General features: G+C 43.5%; 1 protein-coding gene across 1 annotated transcript; it reads left to right on the top strand.

Moving 5' to 3' along the window:
* The first annotated feature begins 2,083 nt into the window (after nt 1-2,083).
* Nucleotides 2,084-18,028, top strand: CBY2 (chibby family member 2). Its single transcript, XM_045587780.1, has 3 exons — nt 2,084-2,143; nt 7,394-7,474; nt 16,602-18,028. The coding sequence occupies exons 1-3, from the start codon at nt 2,084-2,086 to the stop codon at nt 17,814-17,816; spliced, it is 1,356 nt and encodes a 451-aa protein (XP_045443736.1). The 3' UTR covers nt 17,817-18,028.
* The last annotated feature ends 5,583 nt before the right edge of the window (nt 18,029-23,611 follow it).

Genomic DNA, 23,611 nt, shown 5'->3' with positions numbered 1-23,611 from the left:
CAGGTCCCCATGGAGGGTTCTGACTTAAGAGTTTGTGCCTTCTTAATATATGTTGCAGCATGAAAGTTTCCTCAGACATGATCACCTGAGGAGGTTGTCCTTCCTTAGAGGGAAGGAAGTCCAATCACAGACCCACGTTTTGGAGACCTGAACACATTAAAACTCACTGAGGAAACTGAGCAAATGGAATCCTTGTTAGTTCTTGAAGAAATATTTTAATCAATTTATTTGGCACTATTCCTAGGTCACATGCTATTGGGTAAGCATTCCATTATCATTAAGGAGCAACTAATGGACAATTAATTGAAGGCATTACACACTTAACTAATTTGATGACTTTTAAATTTTGCTTAGATTGAAATGCACATAATCACATCAATCACAATTAGAGCTGTGCTAATAAACAAAGCCTTCAGTTTTGCCCCTGTTGGTGGAGGCTGTTGGGGTGGAGACCGCCTACCTCTTCCTTTGGGCCAGTCCTGTGGCTTCTGCCTGCCCGAGATGACCTCAGAGTGGGGCCAGAAATCACACAATCACCGCTTTAGACTTTTCCAAAGTAAAAAAAAGAATTTCTTAGTGACTGAAAGTCTTTTCCATTGGATGACTTTTTTGTTGTTGTTTTGTTTTGTTAATCCTCACTCAAGGATATTTTTTCCATTGATTTTTAGAGAAAGTGGAAAGGAAAGAGGGAGGGAGGGAGAGAGGCAAAGAGGAGGGAGGGATGGAGAGAGGGAGGGAGAGAGAGAGGGAGAGAGAGAGAGAGAGAAACAGAGTAACATCGATGTGAGAGAGACACATCAATCACATCAATTGGTTGCCTCCCACAAGTGCCCTGAAACCCAGGTACATGCCCCTGGTCAGGAGTTAAACCTAAAACCCTTTAGTGCCCAAGCCAATGCTCTAACTACTTAGAACACTGGTCAGGACTGAATGTCTTTTTTTAAAAAAATTTATTGCGGTAACATTGGTTTATAACATTATATAAATTTCAGGTGTACAACATTATAATTCAACATCTATGCACTCTATAATGTGTTCACCACTGAAGTCTAGTTTCCATGTCACCCCCATATTTTATCCCCTTTACCCAATTTGCTGTCCCCTACCCTCCTTTCTCTCACCATTCCATAGTCTGTATCTGTAGGTTTATTAGTTTCTTTGTTATTTTTGTTTTACAGTACACATATCACAGTCTTTTTTTTCTCTTTTCTTAATTCTCACCCAAGGATATTTTTCCCATTGATTTTTAGAAAATGGAAGGGAGGTAGGAGGAGGAGGAGGAGGAGAGAGAGAAACATCGATGTGAGAGAGACACATCAATTGGTTGCTTCCCCCATGCACCCTGAATGGGGCTTGGGAATCTGCAACCCATGTACATGTTCTTGATTGGGAATTGAACCCAAGTCCCTTTGGTCCACACACTGCCACTCCAACCACTGAGCAAAACTGGCCAGGGCTGGATATTGTAGTCTTCTGATAGAGCCTCACTCTTGGATCAAGTAAACAGATGAACTAATACTAAGAACTTTGAGGGGATTTCTAGTGGATTTTGTATTGAGGAGGGGGGTTTGTAAGGATGCTACACAGCTCTAGAGATCCCCCAGTTTATACAATATGTTGTTTATGGGGACCTGTCCTGCCTATGTTATTTTTTCTGACTTCACCAAAAAGGATTTACCAGCTCTGGAACTTGAAAGTGCCAACTGCCTTACTTTCCAGCATCGCACACATTTTTGGTTCTTTCAATATTCCCACAAATGTGAATGATTTTTCTATCAATAGCAACCATTCACTTCAGCAGCTTCCATTCTATATATTTACTTTCTTCCCACTCAGACTTTTCCAACACTTGATCTTTATTTGTTGCCAGATACTTATTGGCAGACTTATGCTCTTCCTAGCTGCTGCCTTCTGCTTCCTCAGAAGGTAAGAGCTGCCAGCCTATGCCAGGAGCAGGTTGGCCCAAAGCTTTGCTGTATATAGGCTGCTCCTCTGGTTCCAGAATAGAGCTACCCTCTGCCCTAAGTAGCAAAAGTAACAAATACTCCCAAGCACATCATGCAACTTGGAGATGAAAGACATCATGATAATTGACTACATTGTACAACTTCCCATCCTTTTGACAAATGAGAAGCAGAGAAAGGTTAGAACATACCCCTGATTCCCACCTCTGACTCCTGGTAGGACAGGAGACCCTGTGCTCTCTAATAGACCATCCTGTTTGTTGAATTTTTCCCTGTGGTTCATCATCAGACAGTTGCAGGCGAAGAAAGCTTAGAGAGTCTCGGATGCATGCTTGCCCTTTCCTTTGTTTCTGCTCCGCTGTCTGTTTAGATTAGAAACCCATGAGGCATGTCTACCTCTGAGCTCTGGGTAGCATTCACCAATTGTGGATACTCGCAGATCATAAATGATTGATGATGGTGTTAATCTAAGTAATGGCAGGCATTTTGGGTGCAATCTCAAGGAAGCATCTCAGTACTGAGTCATGGATGCATGCATCCTGCAGAAGTGGAAGGAACCCAGCTAATGGGCAACGGCAGATGCCAGCACCAGAATGGCCCAGCTGAAAATGCTCTTCCCTTAAAGACAAAAAACAAATCAATCAGAAAGCATACAAACAAGCCCTCACACAAGTTGCAGACCCTGAGGAGATCTCTAGTTGACCAGTTGGTAGTGCAATGAGGGAGAAAATGATTTGCCTGGATCCTGGGAGGTTTTGTCATCATCCAATAGTAAGACTTCCTTTCTAGGATGAACTATACCATAAGCTCCCCATGATATCACAGATAAAACTTTAGAAAACTACAAAGATACTTAAATGGAGTAAGTTCTCTTAGATGTGGCCTCAGGACGTGCCTAAGGTAAGAATTTTATTACCCAAGAGAAAACTATTATAGGAGCCAGATGGTCAAAAGATCAGGGAAGGCAGTGGGACTAAGAGAAGGCAAAATAATATGATGTAAATAACATATAATAGTAATAAAATACATGAGGCTTATTAGCAGAGTCTTTTGTCCATGGGGTAGAGCATGTGCTCATTGACACTAGAGGTGCCTTCTGTGGGAAGAAGAGGTTCTATCTGCTGGAGATGGACCACATGATGGGTTTAGGGACCCCCCCAGGGTGGACTCTATTCCAACAATGAATGGTAGGACTTGCCTACATACCATTGAGTCTAATTCAGTGAAATAACATATCAAGTGTTGAGCACAGTACTGACGCTCATTAGGAGTTCAGTTAATATTAGCTTCTGTTATGCATTGATTTTGTCCTCCTGAAAAGATATGTTGAAGTCATAACCCCCAGTACCTCAGAATTGGATCTTATTTGGAAATAGTGTCATTGCAAATATAATTAGCTAAGATGAGATTATACAGAATGGACCTTAAATTGGTTATCCTATCTAATAAAAGAGTAATATGCAAATTGATCATCACTCCAAGACATAAGATGGCCGCCCCATGTGGTCAAAGATGGCTGTCCCCATATGGACACAAGATGGCCAGCAAGGGAGGGCAGTTAGGGGTGACCAGGCCAGCAGAGGAGGGCAGCTGGGGGTGACCAGGCTGGCAGAGGAGGGCAGTTGGGAGAGAACAGGCCAGTGGGAGGGAAGTTGGGGGAGGGACCAGGCCTGCAGTGGAGGACATTTGGGGGGGGGGGGAGGCCTGCAGGAGAGGACAGTTGGGGGGATCAGGCCTGCAGGGGAGGGCAGTTGAGTGGACCAGGACAGTAGGGGAGGGCAGTTGGGGGGACCAGGCCTGTAGGCGAGGACAGTTAGGGGCTTCCAGACTGGCAGGTGAGGGCAGTGCGGGGTGACCAGATCAGCAGGGGAGGGAAGTTAGGGGCAATTGGGCCAGTAGGGGAGCAGTTAGGCATCAATCAGGCTGGCAGGGGAGTCGTTAGCAGGTGATTAGGCTAGCAGGCAGAAGTGGTTAGGGACAATCAGGCAAAGGCAGGTGAGCGGTTGGGAGCCAGCAGCCTGAATTGTGAGAAGGATATCCCAGGTTGGAGAGGGTGCAGGCTTGGCTCAGGGACATCCCATGTGCATGAATTTCATGCACAGGGCCTCTAGTATTATAAGAAGAAAACAGATACTGACACATGAGGGGAAAACCTATGTGATGACAGGGACAGAGGCTGAAATGCTACTCTGCAAGTTAAGAAAGACCAAGGGTTGCCAACAACCACAGAAACTCGGAAGAATTCTCCTGGTTTCAGAGGGAGCATAGTCCTTCCAAAACCTTGATTTTGAACCTCTGGCCCCCAGAACTTTGAGACAACAAATTTCTATTGTTTTAAGTCATTCAGTTCATGACCTTTGTTTGGGCTGTTCCAGTAAAGCAGCTACTTCCTTTTCTCTTTTGTCTTCCTAGCTCATCCTCAAAGGTGGATTTGAAGGTGTTTTAATGATTACCAAAGGTGGATTTGGTTTCATGTTCAATTCTCAATCTCAGTCAGGGTGTGTTCAGGAGCAACCAATTGATGTATCTCTCTCATGCCTCCCTCTCTCTCTCTCTCTCTCTCTCTCTCTCTCTCTCTCTCTCTCTCTCGTCCCCCCTTCTGCTCTGTCTGAAAATCAATATTAAAAATATACTTGGTGAGAATTAAAAAAGAAAGAAAGAAAGAAACCATAGGAAAAACAGAAAACAATAAATATTGATGAGGATGCAGAAAAATTGGAACCCTATGTACTGTTGGTAGGAATGTCAATGATGGTGTAGCTGCTGTGGAAAAAAGCATGGAGATTTCTTAAAAGAGTAAAAATAAAACGGAATGTGATTAAGCAATCGCATTTCTGGGTATACATATATATATAAAAAAAAAATTCCAGCAGGATCTTCAAGAGATACTTGCATACTTGTGCAAATTGCAACATTATTCACAATAGCTAACAGGTAAAACAGCATAAATTTCATCATTGGGTAAGTAAAATGTGGTATATAAATAGAAAGGAATATTATACTGATTAATAAATGACATCCTGTCACATGCCCTGATACGAAGATATCTTGAAGATGTTAAGCCAGTCACAAAAGGACAAATACTGTATGATTCTACTCATATGAGGTATCTAAAATAGTCAAAATCATAGAAATAGAATGTAGAAAGATGGTTGCAGGGGAGGGGAATGTGGAGGGAGCGGGGTTAGTGTTTAATAACCATAGAGTTTCAATTTTGCAAGATGAAAAAGTTCTATTGCACAGCAATTTGAATATACTTACAAATATTTAAGATAGTAGATTTAAAGTTATGTGTTTATAACTACAATTTAAAGACAAAATTTTAATTTCAATTAAAAAAATACACACCCTTGGAAAAATTCTCATTTAGAATGAGAAATTCTTTGATCATGTGATTAATTACTTTCTTGCTTTATATTTGAATTGCTGTATATTAGATTTTCTTAAAATGGTACTTGCTTGTAACTTGGGTGTGGGAGACTCCCCTGGGCATTTAGGTGTCCTTGAATTTGCTGACCCCGATTTACCACTCTCTTCCCCTGCATATGGCATAATAATGCGAAATTAGAGTTCTCTAGAGGATCAAGATACACAAGAGGACTTGCACCAACAGTCACTAGAGGCAAAAGAGTGGACAAAATTGAGGTCATGGGGCAGGGCTGCCCCCTTCACTAAGCCCAGATGTCAGTATTGTGGTCTTGATGCAATTTTTACATATGGTAGAATAAAAATATATATTTGGTCTTTGTTCCTAGTTCCTGGTACAGAGCTTCTAAAACCCTTAAAATATCCTGGATGATAGATGTGTCTTTTATTATTCATAAGGAGCCCTTTGGAGACATAAGTGTATGCTAATGAGGTGACTCCCAGTTAGGCACACTAGATAGCTTTGGGATTGGAGTTGATTGCCAGATGAATCAGCCATGTGGTGAGAGGGTGGGTACTTTCAGCCCCCTGTGCCCCATCTCTGGAAAAGGGGATGGGAGTGGGCTGGAAATTTTCAATCACCAAAGATCAATGATTTAATCAATCATGACCATGTGGTGGAACCTCCATAAAAATGCCTGAACAACAGGGTTTGGAGAGCTTCTAGGTTAGTGAACACATGGAGATCCTGAAAGGCTGACGTGCCAGTGAATAAGGATGGAAGGTTTACATCTCTCTCCATCTTGCTCTAAGCCAGTGGTCAGCAAACTCATTAGTCAACAGAACCAAATATCAACAGTACAATGATTGAAATTTCTTTTGAGAGCCAAATTTTTTAAACTTAAATTTCTTCTAACCCCACTTCTTCAAAATAGACTTGTTCAGGCCATCGTATTTTGTGGAAGAGCCACATTCAAGGGGCCAAAGAGCCGCATGTGGCTCTCGAGCTGCAGCTTGCCAACCACTGCCCTAAGCAATTCTTCCATTTGGCTGTTCCCATCCTGCATCTTTTATAATAAAACAGTAATTGTAAGTAAAGTGTGTGTGTGTTTTTTTTTAATTCTATGAGTTATTCTATCAAATTATCAAACCTGAAGAGGGGGCTGTGGGAATCTCTGATGAGCAGTCAGTCAGAAATACTGGTGGCTCAGGCATCTGAATTACGAGCAGACTGTGGGAACAAACCTTAGACTTTGGGACCCAATTCCCATATCTATCTGATACAGATAGATTGTATCAGAATTGAATGGAATTTCAGGATGTCCAGCTGGTGTTAGAGAATTGGAGAACTGGTTGGAGTTGGAAAACATACTGCATTTCATTTTTTCTCAGTCTGGAAAAAGTTCAGATTGGGTTTCTTCCTTGTTGAGTAATCCAACTACAAGTAGACAATGCCACCTTCGAAGACAGGATAGGGATCTGAGCCCAGCCTAGCAGGAGGGATGCAAATGGCAGCCAGAATGACCAAACAGGGGGCTAGTGTTTGGACTATTATGTGTCACACTGACCCTGACCAGGCAAGTGGACACACCAGGGTGAGATTTTTCTGACTGCCAGATGCCTCACTCCTGCCTGAGATGCTCAGAGACAGAGATCATGAGCCTTGAAAAGCACTATATTGTTTTGTGATGTCACCTCTGGAAAGTTCTGAGTGTTTTGGTGACCAACTTCTGCATAGGACCTATACCTGGCACTTAACATTGGTATGGCTTTTTACTTGAGATAAAAATAATAATCTTAGAAAGATAGTAGGTGTAGGTATCTCTGCTTCAAAGGCTTTTGGAAGACTTTGACACCAAACAAAATACATATCTTAACTTTAGTTCAGATGTTGATAAAGCCCCTTATCAGTTATCATCTTCACGTCTTTCAAATTCAGTTTTTCATAACGTACATAATTTATAAGAGGAAGTAAGTGAGTAGAAAGTCCTGTTTTACAGATGGGTGATTGAGGCCCAGCTGATGGGCTGGGAAGCAGACATCTTATTTTCTCTTTTCCACAGTACTCAAGGCCACATTTTACAAGAAAAAGAGATACCAGATCTGAAAACCTAGAAATTCCAATCAATGTGATTCTACCTCAGGTATGGATAATCACAGAAGAATGAAAAGTATCAGTGTTAGCCAGTATATCCCTCCTCTTTCAAAACTCTAGCAAGATGATATAGGATGACATCTATAGAGTAGTCAAAACCTTGATTTTAGTTGTGTGCCAGTTGCCAACCAGCTGTGTGCATTGGGGAGGTCACTTAGCCACTGTGGGTCTTGGGGTCCCTCATTCCTCGAATGAAGAGGGTGGGTTAGGTGATCTGGTAAGACCTTTCAGTCCTAACACATGACACTCTGAAATAAGCCAATCTTCTGAAAATTAGGTCTTTTGGTACTGGTGCCACTACTCTGGGTTTTTGGAGGAGAATTAGAACGAGGGCTCGCAATCAAATGCATATAACTCAATCCATGAGAACAAAACCTAGTACATACACCGGGATACAGGGTCATTTGGAAGCGTCAAGAAAATTAAGGCCTGCTGTTCAGCCAAGTGTAAGGGGGTGGGCACAAAGGATTCAGAACAGAAACCAGTGAAAGGATGAAGTCTTGACAGGCTGGAGATTCTTAATTCTCCTTCTGCTAAGCAGCCGTTTCCTTGGTGAGGTTCTCCTGAATGGACTGTGTCTGCTGCTGCTATGTCACAAAGGGGGCAGCCCTACTTCTCCAGAGTCACCTACGGCCCTGTTGGAAGACCATGGCAGTGCAACCAGAGGGGCTGAAATGTAGGGTGGAGGAGTCCAACACAGAGGTAACTATCTGAAACCTCTGTCCAGGGAGGTGGAGGGACAGTATTGATTACCAGTGTTACCTGTTTTGAAAAGAACAAGATTAGAAAGAAAACCTTCAGCATTCTTTCCACAGGTGGAGGTAACTGTCACAGTCTAGGCAAGTATGTTCAGCAGGAGGACAAATATAGGACAGGAAAGCATTCTGGCTATTTGTTTTCACATTATTCTATGACTTTGTAGTGAACAGCCACTTCTCTGTGTCAGTTCATGGAGCTATGGCTTGCCCACAGGGTTCCTACAACTGCAGGAATCTTGTTTTAGGTTTGATTCTTTCCACATAAATTACTCATGCGGGTCTGTTGGCCACTACTCTCCTGATGGTGGGTGTTACTCCTTTGGTTTGTTCTCAGCTGTATGAATCAATGTTTGTTTTGCTAAGGGACCGGCAGAGGGTGCCAACCTGAAGATGGGGTTGGGCATGGGGGCCAGCATAAGCCTTGAAATAGTGATCATGTGATGGTAGTTAGGAAAGTCTCCAACCTAGCATAACTCTCCCTGCCAGGCTCCCAAAAACAACCCAGCATGTGGAGGAGAGAAAGAGAACAGATCTGGAAAGTGGTTTAAAAAGACTTGTTCCGGGGCCATCTACTTCCTGTGCTGTAGGACCCGATGCTGATGCTGGGGTCCAGGAGTGCATGGAGGGCATTGGATGAGAGAGTACCTGTTGCCTGGGCACATGGATACACCTGCCATGGGGACATAAGTCATGTACCAAGTTTCAGACACCTGCTTGAATGTTCTAATGGGTTTAGGAACAATAAAAGAACATGTTCTAGGCTGGTGCACTGGGGGAGGGATGTGGTCATCTATAAGTTTAGATTATCTGAACTGTGCCACCAACGAGGATGTGAGAAGGACCAATGAATTCGCTGGACCTCCCCCAATGAGATGGTGCATGGCTCGGGAAAGGGATTGATGTGGTTAATAAGGGGAGGGAGAACTATCTACCAAGCACTAATTTGATCATGTGTTGAGTGAGCCCTGAGCCATGCAAGTATGAGGCAGAAATTATACAAGTACAGGGACTGGGAATCCCAGGAACCCTACTAATAACAGCAGAGCTGGAGTTAAGGGCTTAAACCCAGGCTAACGCCCACTCACTCTGCTACACCACAAGCTGTGCGTATGCCACCTGGCTGGGCCAGGCCATACCTTAGCCCTCTGCTCTTCTCTCGCTTTTATAGATAGTGCTTCCTCTCCCTGCATCTTATCTGTTTGCACCTGACCTTCCTGCATGTATCTGCCATATGCTGTTTAATTCTGGAACTGAGTCCATTTGTTTTAGAAGGGAATTGCATCAGCAGTTCTGTGTCTCCAGAAAGTGCCTTTGGCCTCCTATCTCCCAATCATGCTAGGCATTGGGGCTCCTTAATTACATTGCAAATGCCGATGACTCACTAATAGTTACCACCCTTAGGTCTTTCCAGGTCTTACTGATTTCCAGTTTTTCTTCCTCATATTAAATATTTGTGTTTTCTTATCTATTTCCCTTCAGCACATTAAGTTGTAAGCCATCAGTGTTATTTCCTGCGCAAGCTAGCTGACCTCCCGATTCCTTTGGTGCATATGTTTGTAATGATTCAGTTCTCACAGGCATTCCTATTTCCCCAACTGAGCACTATCTGGGAATTTCATGAAGATGTTTACTACTAGATCATTAATGAAGTATTTATACTCTGAAAGCATCCTCCAGTACCCCTCATTCCTCCACTTGTCTTTTCTCAAATCCCATTTGTTTGGGCTTGTTCTTCAGAAGTTAATGGAGTCTGCTGACAATACTGAACCAACTGTTAGAAGGAAGATTTCATGAAATTCTGTGTTAAGCAATTAGCTGAAACCACCATACACGATAACGAATTTATTCTCTTTGCTGTTAAAGTTATAATTTATTAAAATCAATTATATTCACCTGTGAATTACCCTCTTACCTATTTGTATTAAAATCAACATTGATTTTAACATGGTATAGGGAGCTTATAATGACCCTCAGCCTTGTCACCTTATCTGAAATTAGTAGCATATCTAGCTCTTCCTTCTGGCATCCTGGGCCTCTCAGCTTTCTATGCCTGTAAGCACCTCTGATGGCTGAGTGTTTGATTACAATGCTCAGTACTGTTGGCAAAGTAGGTGTTTAAAAAACTTGGTCAATATTCTTGAAATCTACTAGACTTTGCACATCTCTTCTGGTGTGTGGTAGTAACACTTTTCCAGGAGTGGAGAGAATGTCAGTGTTAGGTAAGCCTGACCAGTCCTGTCCCTAAACCCATTAGATGGGAAGCCACCAACCCAAGGAATTCCACCCCAGAAGGTCCCACACAGAAAGTCCTGTTCCTTAGAAATGTCATAGCATCAGTAAGAGACATTGGTCTTATTACCCACCCCGTTACCCTTTGCCTCTTCTCTCCCACCATTATCCACTCTTCCTCCATGCTCTCCACTTGCCAGGAAACTGGTGATCTGACAAAGGCACCCAGTTGTTGGTGATTTCAAACATTTTTCTTCCAGGATCACTTATACTTAAGAATGAAATGACAGGAAATGGCCAGGCCTGATGCTAAGGAAGAATTCTCATCCATAGGCGAGATTCAGGCATCTGTGAGGGATTTGTGCCCAGGCCCTTCCTGAATCCCCAGCATAAACACATCTTAGGTTACAACTATGAGCACATTCTCCTGAGGGCAGTCTCTCTCGGCCACCTTCCTCATAAGGCCTGATGGGAAGGTATCATAAAACTTGTAAGCCAATTGTATTTCTCTCTTCCTTCCATCCGCATAGCCCATTCTCCCAGGAAGAAGCCAACCTTTTCCTCTCCCTTCTACTGGATATGTCTTATTATGAGAGCATTTCTCACAGATCAGGGAGGAGTCAATCTTCCTGGGCCATGCTGCTCTGGGACTTGGACCTGCGGCCATAGGCTCAGCCTCCAGGCTTAGCAGAACTTTCAGGGATGTTCCAGGGGCTTTTTGTTGGCTCACATCTTTTCTCAGGGCTCAAGGACATCAAGAACAGAATAATTTAGCTTACAAAACCAACCCAGTGAGACCACTGGCCAAGGTGACCTCCTGAGAAGGAGCTGGCTTCATACACAGGCTGAGGAGGCCTAGAATTTTGTATCTCATGTATTTGCTTAGCACATATGCTCATTTTTTAGAAAGTCCTTTTGTAGAGAAATATATTCAGCATTTGCTACAGGCCAGGAATTTTGTTTAAGCCTTTCACGTAGACCTGGCCATCTGGTCTCTATGACAGCTTGCCTACCACTTTCTTGGTCTCTCAGAACAATGTAGAGAAATAAGACAGCCCAACTACATTTAGGTTCATTGTAGAGGTGACATTCAGAGTAGCTAAGTGACTTTCTGAAGAGCATTCAAAGATATGGGACATTTGAGCCCAAAGTTACTAAGAATTTGCGGCCTCTGCATTCATTAGATTATAGGTTCAAGATGATGACATGGACAGCCAGCATGCCAGAGGCATTTGTATGCAGGGGACAGCAGAAGACTACATAGATGAATCTGCAGTTTTGTGAGATACACATAAGGAGACTTCCACTGTTACACCACTTACATTATGCAGCAACAGCTCTGCAGCTTAAAAATATGAATTGAAATGAGGACATAGCTTTATCAAACACACTAGTATATTAAGACAAACAAAATCACCACTCTTGTAAGCCAAAAATGGTACAGTGTTAACAGTTTCACATATTTCAACCTAATAGCTCCTCCTTAGCTTTCAGTGCATTTTGGTTTGATTAGCAAGGACTCATTACGCCTCTACTGTATATAAAATGTGCTGTTCTAATTTCCAGGACTACGGATGTAAAAAAAGAAAATAAGTGACAGGTCACTGTATTAGGGAGTTGCAAGTTATTCACCTAGGGAGAAGACAGGACAGAACAGAAGAGAACCACTGCAAAGCAATTATATCAACAGATGCAAAATAAAGCATCTGCCTTTGTGAGGAGCTAGGATGAGCATGCCATTTGGAGTCAGCCTGGTTTTAAACCATGACTTTGCCCCCTTCTTGGCTATGAGATCTGAGGTAGAACCATGGTTGTTATTTTTGGTAAGACATTCCATATGAATGTGGAAATCAATTATCATATTGTCACATAATAGTCATTCAGTAAGTGTTATTTTCTTGTTCTTGTTCTAAAAATCTTTCTCTAAGGAAATGCTAAACAACATATCTTCCTAACCAAAGTACATCCTTGCATATCTGTAGCTCAGTATAAAAAAAGAAAATATCACATTTTATTATTTTATTTTGAATTCTACAGCAAACTGTGGTGGGGCAGCGTTTATAGTAAGGTTGCGCACTGCAACACAGTTGTAAATAGCACTCTCTAGAGTTTGTCATTGTACAATCTGCACACACACGGGATGGCTTTGAATCATGTTAGCATCCACCTATCCTATACACGGAAAGATAAGCACGGAAATGGAAAGGTTTTAAAAGGCCATGCACTCACGCAGTGCAGAGCCAGGACTCTCCAGGTAGTCAGCCCCAGATCTCATCCTTACTGCCTGCATCAATGCTTGTGGAACTTGGACCGCTCTCATTTGCACCAAAAGATAATTGGTGCTAATAACTGACTTTTTAAATTGACTGGAAGTTCCCTGAGGGAAAGGTCTGAGACCAGATGCTAAAGTAATGTTAGTTGATTCATTAACATAAAGGTGGAAGAATAATGGGTGCAGTAACATTCAGAGTGGGACTAGATTAAGGTGAGGAGTTTTCACAAGGCCAGAAAAGAACTTTTATTTGAGAACTAAGTTCAGCTGGTCTGATTGCAATCAGCGAAAAATCATGGGAAAGAAAGAATTTGTCTTGGCATAATGTTTTCCCAAAGTTCAATCAGGACTCTTGATGTATCTGAAATGCCTGTATATTTAGTGTCTTCTCACTTTCAGAAATAGAACAGGAGCTGCTTTACTTTAGCCTCATCTTGGGTGGGTGAGGCTAACATTCTTGGATAGATGAGGCTAAAGTGAAGATGTTTTTGAAGACTAGACCATGAGTCAGTAGTGGATTTGATTTCTTTCTTGATCCTGTCTAGAGATTGAAGGACATATATTAGGACTCAATTATAAGAGGATAATTTGGTCTTCTGGGTAAGGAAGTAAAGGAACCTATTAGTCCATCAACATTTTCTGGTGGGCACAGGACAGAGAAGGCAGCGGGGTCTTGTTAGGAAGTGTTGACCATTTAAGGGAAGGGACAGAATGTCGACCAGGTTGGTAAAAGAATTTTGCTGGGAGCCTTGTGGTACCCATTCAAAAACATGAATCTGTGGAACCAGAGAAAGTTAGACTAAGAGGGTATTTAGACTAAGAGGGTATCTATCTACCGAATTACCTCACAACACTGGATTTAAAAGGCGTTATTAGTATTCCCATTTTACAGATGGAGAAGCTGAAACTTGAATATGTTAAATAACCTGAATCAGTTCACTTGCTAATCCACAAACCCAGTTCTGGTTCCCTGAACTTGTATATGTGACAAAATTGAGGCTCAATATTTGTTTCCTTCTTCCCTTTCTAAATACCCACTGATCCTTCATTATACATAAGTGGAAACCAAGGTCAGAAGGTGAGAGGATGTGACTAAGGCTGCCTGATGGCATGCATAAAGAGAAGGACCCAGACACCAGATTATCCATAGCTTGGGATCCATCATTATATGTTAAGTCTTTATTTAGTGCATTTCTGTTGAAGAGACAATTGAAAATTCATTGATTACCCAGTTCAGAAAGTGAATATAGAATAATGGCAGCTGAATAGGATGATTTAAAGGCCATCAGGGAGTCTCCGAACAGTTATAAAGCATTATATATTTCTCTTTGGACATTCAATTAGATCAAGCAATCCTAAAAAGGAAATAAGGCAATTAGGGAAATTTGAACGTGGACTCAGTATTTGCTGATATTAAGAAATTATTGCTAAATTTTAAAAGGATGATAATGATTTTGTTTAAAAGATACACATTGATGTATTTATGGATAAAATGAGAATGTCTATACTCTGCTTTAAAACAATCCAGTGACAAGGGAGTGGTTGTGGAGTTGGCTGATGGGATATATGAAACTATTTTGGCCTCAATTTAATAATTACTGAAGCTAGGTGATGGGTACATGAAACAATGTACAAATCTAATAATTATTAGATTATTCTCTTTATCTTTTTATATATGTTTGAGATTTTCTATAATGAAAAGGTAAAGAAAAAGTGTGTTGACCCCCAAAGTACTTCAAATCCTTTGATAAATCCATGGGGATCCCCCATGTGTATTCCTCACATATACAAGTTCAGGGAACCAGAACTGGGTTTGTGGATTAGCAAGTGAACTGATTCAGGTTATTTAACATATCCAAGTTTCAGCTTCTCCATCTGTAAAATGGGAATACTAATAACGCCTTTTAAATCCAGTGTTGTGAGGTAATTTGGTAGATAGAACACTTAGCTCAGGGCCTAGCACAAAACTGAGGCTCAATATTTGTTTCCTTCTTCTCTTTCTTTTCAGGATTGGGATACACACCATTGGCTAAAACAGCACTTTCCATAATGAGATAGTCTAGAGTAAGATGCTGCTGGGATGGAGCCTTGCATTGTTTCTAGTTTGAGGATGGAGAGGACCTCTTCAGTTGTACACCTTGTCAACCTTGCTAATCTTTCCAGAAATCTAGATCAAAGGACTTTGAATTTACAAGGACATGGTGTGGACCATCCGCCATGAGGTTCATTCTGATCATAGGTTCATCCACAATAGCCAGTGTGCTTTTCCAGTTGAGAAATATAAAAATCATGGAGGCTGGATTCATTTAAAGCAAATAAGGATGTGATTATAGAATGTCCTCACACCCTCACTATCTGGAAGATTAAGCACATTCTTACAAAGTTAATGACATGTGCTTATTGTAAAGTTAATGGCATAGAACTGTGCCTTCTATTTGTCTAGCTCATTGGGTCTTAAGGAATTCTAACCAACCTTATACACTGTAAAAATTATCTCTATACACACACACACACACACACACACACACAGTATATGGGTAGAGATATACAAATACACACTATATAAATATAGTATATAACCCAACTTATTTTCTGTCTTCTTTATCTGTAAAATAGTGAAAGTAACCTAAGAAATAAGGAATTTATATTTGGAGAGCATTGCAATGTACTTGGGTGAAATATTTTCAGTGTATTCAGAAGTAAATATCATGACCATATTTTTATTTAAATGAATTGCTGCGGTTGCTGCATCTTCTCTAGGATGCATTCCACCTGCTCACCACTTTTTGAATACAGCTCAGAAGCCTTCCCTCAGTGGAGCCTCCTTCTCCTGAGAACGCCTTACATAGCTATGCCATCTGGCAGTTTTAAAATCACTGTTGCTTTCTTTATCTCATTCAATCCTCACAAAGTGTTGTGAACCAAGCAGGGCACGCGTTATTTCCATTTTTCAGGCACATGTCACTGACTTCCAGTGTTGGAAGGTGCCTGGATTTGAGATCATGGAGTGTGACAACCTCGCTGTTACCAGTGGAAAATCTGGGTCTCAGAGAGAGTGGGAAAGCTCTTCGTTTCACATGCAAATCAGCGGCAGAACTGTGACTCTCGTTATTGGTGAATTCCATGTTTGTAAATTTGCCTATTTTTTTCCACTGAATTTTTGTAACCCCAAATCAGTACTCATGGCACTTCCGCGGCCATCCACGGACTCGCACGCACGGAGGGAGGAAACATTTGAGTTACCTGACGCGGACGTTCTCAGTTGAGGAGCCTTCTTGTTTCAGCTCTTCTCCTGTGAAATAGTGTTTATTTCACAGCTTCTTCAGTACCAGGCTTTTCACATATCCGTGCTTTTTGTTGGTTATTTCACTGCCGAAAATCGTCCTCCAGCATAATTGAAGCGCTGTCTAGTCTACCCAAGCACAAGAAGGCAGGGATGTGCCTTTCAGAGAAAACAGGCAAACTTGGTGCAGGCTTGCGCTACAGTGCTGTCGTCAGAGCTCAATGTTAGCGAATCAACAATCCATATTGCACAGGCGTCTTTCAACAGACACAACTAGGTGAGGTGCTGAATGGTGGATGAAAATGTGAACATAGGCTCTCAGCAACCTAACCTTGCATTTCTCCCCTATAGTCATGGTTCAGTGTTCATAACTCAATGTTCTCAGAAATTTCATAGAACAGCACTGCAGGGAGTAATGAGGATCAACCGCATTACCTTGGAGGACCCCAATAGACCAGGTGCAAAAGAGCCTACTGTGTGGCCGAGCCAGGCCAGACCATCAGCGGGGGTTATTAAGGGGTGTCAGCCAGCCTTGGGACTGCCACTAACTCTGGGCCTCCCTTCTCTCCCGCAGAGGGGCACGGCCGAGCCCTTCCTGAGGCTCCACAACCTGTACTCCAGCCCACGCTGCCCCAGGCAGGCCGCCCTGGCTAGGCCGGGCCGCCGCGTGGTCAGCCAGCACTCCTACCCGCTGAACCGCTTCTCCTCGGTGCCCCTGGACCCCATGGAACGCCCCACCTCCCAGGCCGACCTGGAGCTGGACTACAACCCGCCCCGCGTGCAGCTCAGCGACGAGATGTTCGTGTTCCAGGACGGGCGCTGGGTGAACGAGAACTGCCGCCTGCAGTCGCCCTACTTCTCGCCCTCGTCCTCCTTCCACCACAAGCTGCACCACAAGCGGCTGGCCAAGGAGTACCTGCTGCAGGACGAGAACAAGTGCCTGCGCGAGGAGAACCGCGCCCTGCGCGAGGAGAACAGGACGCTGCGCAAGGAGAACAAGATCCTGCAGATCTTCTGGGAGGAGCAGAAGCTGTCGCTCGGCCGCGAGGACAGCCGGGCCGCGTCGCCGCTGCTGCGCAAGGACAGCGCGGCCGCCGAGGCGGCCAAGAAGGACGCGGCGCTGCAGGGCCTCCGCAGCAGGGACAACAGCGCGCTGCTGCTGCTCCGCGAGGAGAACCGCGCGCTGCAGCAGCTGCTGGAGCAGCGGAAGGCCTACTGGGCGCCGGCGGAGGAGAAGAGCGGCCCCGCGGAGGAGAGCAGCCAGGCGCCCTCGCCCCTGGAGGAGCCGCACTGCCCCGGGGGGCTGCTGCCGGACGCGGGCGCCGGCCTGTCCCCCTTCGAGGAGCCCCAGGGGCCCGCCAGCCCGCAGGACGACTCCAAGACGCTGCGCGCCCTGCGCGAGATGGTCAGCACCCTGGCCAGCTCCTCCCGCAGCGAGGAGGAGGCCAAGGCGGCTGCGGGGTTGGCGGACCAGCCCCTGGAGCTGCTGCGGGAGATGAACCAGGCGCTGCAGGCGCTGCGGGTGGAGAACCAGAGCCTGCAGGTGCTGCGCGAGGAGAACCGGCTGCTGCAGGAGGAGAACCGCGCCCTGCACGTGCTGCGCGAGGAGCACCGGCTGTTCCAGGAGGAGAACAAGGCGCTGTGGGAGAACAACAAGCTGAAGCTGCAGCAGAAGCTGGTCATCGACACGGTGACCGAGGTCACGGCCCGCATGGAGATGCTCATCGAGGAGCTGTACGCCTTCATGCCGGGCAAGAACAAGGACCCCAAGAAGCCGCCCAGGGTCTGAGGCCGCCCAGGTGCACGGAGGCACCGAGCTGGGGGCGCAGCGTATTCCGCAGAACAAAACCTCCTGCCTCTAGTTCCCTTGCCTGCCGCCACCCGCTAGCTCGTGTTGAGCAGAATGGCCGGCCTTCCTAAACCCAGAGCAGTAATAAAGGCGAGAGGAGGCTGGGTCCAGTTAACGCAGTGCTGCTCTGCCTTTTTCTTTTGAGTTTATTTATTTTTAAAGCAGTTTTAGGTTTACTGCAAAATTGAGAGGAAGTGACAAAGATTTCACATATACTTCCTGCCTCACGCATGTGTCCTCTCTCCTATTATTATAATAGACCCCCTCCCCCCCAGAAAGCACACTTGTTAACACTGCTGAGCTTCTTCCGTTGACACATCATCACCACCCAAAGCCCACAGTTTACATTAGGGTTCACTCCTGGTGCTTATGGTTTTGGACAAATGTCTAATGCTATGTATTCACTTGTGTATCACACAGTATTTTTACGGCTCTAAAATCCTGTGATAAACAAGTGAATACACGTGTTTCCCTGTTCCTTCCTCCCTATTAACCTCTGATCTTTTGACTGTCCCCATAGTTGTATCAGAGGTCATAGAGTTGGAATTGTACAGTGTGTATGTAGCCTTTTCAGAATTTGCTTTCAGTTAGCAATGTTCCTTTAAGATTCCTCCATGTCTTTTTTTAAAAAATATTTTATTGATTTTTTACAGTGAGGAAGAGAGAAAGATAGAGAGTTAGAAACATTGATGAGAGAGAAACATCGATCAGCTGCCTCCTGCACACCTCCCATTGAGGATGTGCCTGCAACTGAGATACATGCCCTTGACCGGAATTGAACCTGGGACCTTTCAGTCCGCAGGCCGTTGCTCTATCCACTGAGCCAAACCAGTTTTGGCCCTCCATGTCTTTTCATGGCTTAATAGCCCATTTCTCATTATCCCTGAATAATATTCCATTGTTTGGATGTACTGTAGTTTATTTATCCACTCACCTACTGACATCTAGTTTAGGCAATTATGAATCTGGCTTCTTTTTATTCTCGTTATTCCTAGTCTGTCTGTTTATCTTTTTCATTTCCTGTCATTTTTTTTTCTTTCTTCCATTCCCTCCTCTCTGTCTTTCTTGCTTTCTGGTCATCTTCAGTTTTCAAGGTTATGGCGTGGGAGATGGCCCTAACCATAAAGGAGGTCACATTACATAAGGGCTTTTCAGCTTTAGATTATTGGGGTTGGATAACTCTTTGTTGTGGGGGCTCTCCTGTGCATTGTGGGATGTTTATCAGCATCTTTTCTTCTTTTTTCACTAGAAGCCAATAACAGCCACCCTACCCCTTGTGTGACAACCAAATATGTCTCTAGACAACACCAAATGTCCCCTCCATGGACAAAATCCCTGTCTCCTCTTCCCAACATTGCTCTAGATTTCTTAAACTACCTTCCTTGAAACACAAGTCCCTGAACTGCTCTGAAAAAATGAAGGTTTCAGGGAAATGCTATTGCAATTCTCTGTGTCATAATCATATTCCCAACTTAAAGGGTTTGAGAAGTCTTACAAAGAAGAAACCTGCTTAGCTTTGGTGAACCAGAATAGCCAGACCACTTTTTATGTTCGCCTGCTGATCCTGCAGTTTGGGAAGTGTTGCTCTGTGCTCTCTGGACCGTAGGCTCACATCCCTACCCCTGCGAGGCCTTGCTTACTCATGGTTCACACTTCGCAGTTGGATGTAAAATGTGGGGTGGTGCCCGCCAGGTTCACTGGAGGGAAGGCTGCAGGGGTCCTCAAACTTTTTAAAGTGGGGGCCAGATCACGGTCCCTCAGAGAGCTGGAGGGCCGGACTATATGAACTACTAATTCCTACTGTAACACCTCGGCTGCGCTCACTGCCCAAAAAACCTGGCGGGCCGGATCAGACTCCTCTGCGGGCCGCATGTGGCCCGCGGGCCGTAGTTTGAAGACGCCTCGAGAGGTTCAGTACCTGTTGTTCTGAGCTCCAATTCCCACTTCAAAGTTAAACATATTTTAGAACCAAAAAGTTAAAAGGCACCCTCAGGTTCCTTTAAAAGGTAGTTGGTCAGAGGTGCCTAAACTTTGTTATATGGTAGAGTCACCTTAGGGTCTTGAAAAATACTGATGCCTACTCACAGACATTCTGATTTAATTGGTATTGGGTACAACTGGATACTGTGAGGGTTAAAAATTTTCTAGGTGACTGCAACATGCAGCAAGTTGAGGAATCACTGTGGTGGGGTGAGATAAGCCAACTGATTCTCAATATAAAGCTCTGTTCACTAGTAATGGGTATAAGTGAGTACACATTTGTGAGGGGAAAAGAGTACTCATTTTGCTGATGGAAAAACGGATCATTGTTTCAGATATGAGTTTGGACTGGAATATCCTCACTCCTAATCCATTGTTCATGCTCTCTGGATTTCTGAGTCTTAGACTGAAGCATAGTAACTTCCATCTCATGTAAAAACTGCTGTTTGAAATTTTAACCCTGCTATTTTGGCTTCTGTAAATGCTTGCTTGCTTAAATAATAGGGAAAAATAAGATTACTCCCATTCCAGAGAGGCCATAAACTATGCCCCAGAAAAAGTTGTCAGTGCTGGTGCCAGGCCAGGCATTGAGATATGGTCTCATGGCCCAGTACCAGCACACAGGGGTTCTTTCTCAGAAGATTCGAAACTCTCATTCCAAATTTGGAAGACAAAGAACTGAAAAAGGTATAAATAGAGAAGACTTTCACCATGTTGGGGTCCAGAAATTTGACAGAGACATTCTACTCTGAGCCCACTAGTGCTCGTGTAATAATAAAAGGCTCCAAATTAATTTGGATTATTGATTAAGGCATCTTCTGATTTACAATATAACAAGACAAGCTCCAGAAAAGGAGCCAAAGGCCCACCTCTGAGGAGCTCTTTTGCCCCATTGCCTTTACTTGATGTGACTCCGTGGCTCTCATCCTCTGAAGTGGGAATTATGATTTATTCCATAGCTATGAAAACTGGAACACCAAGGATTTGCCAGAGGTTAGCCAGCTAATAAGAGCCAAACTAGGACTTCAACACAGACTTTATGGGGGCAGATCCCAAACTCTTTCTATTAGATCACATTGCCAAGTGAACCTGGTCTCCAAAAATAGAGTTTAAAAATAGAGTTGGTACCTATTTTCCAGATTTCTGAAGTTGTTGAGTCTAATCCAAATTATCCTCAGAAATCCCAAATGAGGGAGAACAATGATGGAAGTATTTCCTCTCTCCAGCAGGTGACTACACATCAAATCTGTATGAAAGGATAGAAGGGGACTGATGTGCATGTAGAGGATGTGTAATTTATTCCCCTGTTGCCACCAAAATCTGGTAAATAGGAAATGGTTGCTAAAAGATCTCTTCCTTGTTTTTTCCCTTCTGAATTTGGTAAATACATCATGCAGGGCATCATGAAATAACATAGTTTAAGTCAATATAATAAGCAATAGTGTAGAGATTTTTTTCATTTTTTTGTTGATAAAATCAAATTGATATCTGTGATTCCAGACAACCAGAAGGCACACTCCTTTGTCTCATATTGTGTTACAAATATTTAACTTGGATTAATCTACAAAACAGCAGTTGGAGGTTTTTTTGCAAGCTGAGGGAGTTCAGAGGACTTAATACTATTTAAACATGTCAACTTTCTCTGTTAGGCAGAATCTAGGGTGAAAAATTAGCAAGATGAGCTATTAAGTGTCATTTTTATGGAGAAGGAGAGATTTACTTCAAAACAATGTTTCAGTACATAGTGTAATCTTAGATTAGGTAACGTTCAGTGAGAGCCTGTAAGATTTGCCTTTGGTGAGCTAAGCATTCTACCTTTCCTAGTTTCTCCCATTTGGCTTTGGCTTGGCCTACTGGCATTCTTGGTTGCTGGGGTCAACTACAGCACTCCAAATGAGTTGCCTGAATCCTATCCATAGGGCCCATAAATTGAGGGTCAGGTCCAACAAAAACACTCACAACCTGAAACAGCAGGCTAATTATGGAAACTAAAGCGTCCTGAAGTGAGCTAAAGGAGAGGATTCCGATAGGAAATCATCCTCAGTTTTTAACAGAGTGGCCACAATAGGAACTAGAAACAAAACTTCTGAAGAAAATCTTTTAGGCTTTAGTATACTTTGATTCTATTCTTGAACTTTTCGCTTTTCTGAGGCCTTTAAGAGGGACCTCCATCTGCATGCAGTGAGTGTTTGTTAGAATCCCGTGTTTTGTCAGCAAGGGAAGCAGCAGGGAGCAAGGCCTTGGGACAGGTGTCTGATGGAAGAAGTCAGAAACCCCACAGTCCTCACTAACCACCAGGGTATTGTTCTCAGAGTTGAATCTGAGTCATTACATGGGGATGGCTTTTACTGAGAAGCTAGATCATTTTCAGAATGTTCTGGCTATATTAAGAGCAGCTGCTGGAAACCGCATTTTTTCCATTCCTAATTTTGAGCCTCTGAATATTTTGCAGCAGACAGAATGTGCTTGACAACTGGAAGACAAAAGGCACACTCTCTCTGCTCTCCCCGGGTTTGTGCTCCTTTCCTCATTCGCATGCAAGTCTTCTCCAGCCTGAGCTCTTATCAGTTTCTCTGAATAAATCTTTCCAGATTTCTTACCCTCTTTGTTCACTCAAACAATGGCCTTTGTAACCAAGGACAAAGTTAGGAGCTGATGACAGATTATCTTTAATGTTGTCAATGACAAGTGACTTTGTGGTTGTTGTTGTTAATATTCACCTGAGGATATTTTTTTACCTATGGTATTCAGAGAGAGCAGAAGGAGGGGGAGACACAGAGAGAAGCTTTGATGTGAGAGACACACATTGATTGGTACCTTCCTGTATGGGTCCCAACTAGGGGCAAGAATTGAGCCTGCAACCAAGGTACGTGCCCTTGACCGGAATCGAACCTGTGACCCTTCAGTCTGAGGGCCAACACTCTAACTACTGAGTCAAATTGGCTAGGGCAAGACAAATGACTTCTAAGTTTGTGACATTTTCTCTCTCTAAGCCTGCTTTTATTCTGTGCAGAGTGTGATTCAGAGATCTCCATCAGAAATCATTTGTGGGAACACAAAGCCCAAACCTTTCATGAAATTGGTCAGTTGTTATTCAAAAACACTGTGTAGGGTGGGCTAGAATTTCTTGGCAATCAGTTTTTGTGGACCTGTGGTTGGGCTATCCTCACGTTTCCCCTCTCCTTCACTCATTCAATCCATCACAAGTTCCTTTGATTCTGTCACCTAGTAACTCTTGAACCTTTCTCTCTATTCTCATGGGTGTTATCTCAGTCCTGACCACTGCTGTCTTCTGGGTGACTGCTCCAACTCTGAGTTGACATCCTTAGCTCCAAAGTTAACTTCCAGCCAATTTTTCATGTTGTCAAACTTATTTTCTTAAATTTGTGAATGTTATCATGTGATTTCCTTATTTAAAATTTATCACTAGCTTTCCATGATCTTCAGGATAAAAGGAAGCTTTATTATAGGTCCTAGGCTTAAGTGTGGATGGTACTTTATGTTCTTCTGACCTTCTGAATTTAATGAACACATCACTGCTTCTCAGGGTCTCCACTGGACTTCAGAATTCAACATAATTTAATCAAATGTCCCTCTTGTCTCTTGGAGGTTATATCCAGAGAGGAGAGATTCTGCTTCCTGGAGAAAGTAGGCAGAGCTCTAGGAAGCAGAAAGATGTTCTTGGAGTAGAGAAGAAGGATGGGGAAATCTATCTTGCCAGGTGGTTGTAATGAATCTTCCTGGTCATGATTAGG

The sequence above is a fragment of the Pipistrellus kuhlii genome, unplaced genomic scaffold, assembly GCF_014108245.1.
Source record: "Pipistrellus kuhlii isolate mPipKuh1 unplaced genomic scaffold, mPipKuh1.p scaffold_m20_p_3, whole genome shotgun sequence".
NCBI lineage: Eukaryota > Metazoa > Chordata > Mammalia > Chiroptera > Vespertilionidae > Pipistrellus > Pipistrellus kuhlii.
This window is presented reverse-complemented; position numbering and strand designations above follow the sequence as displayed.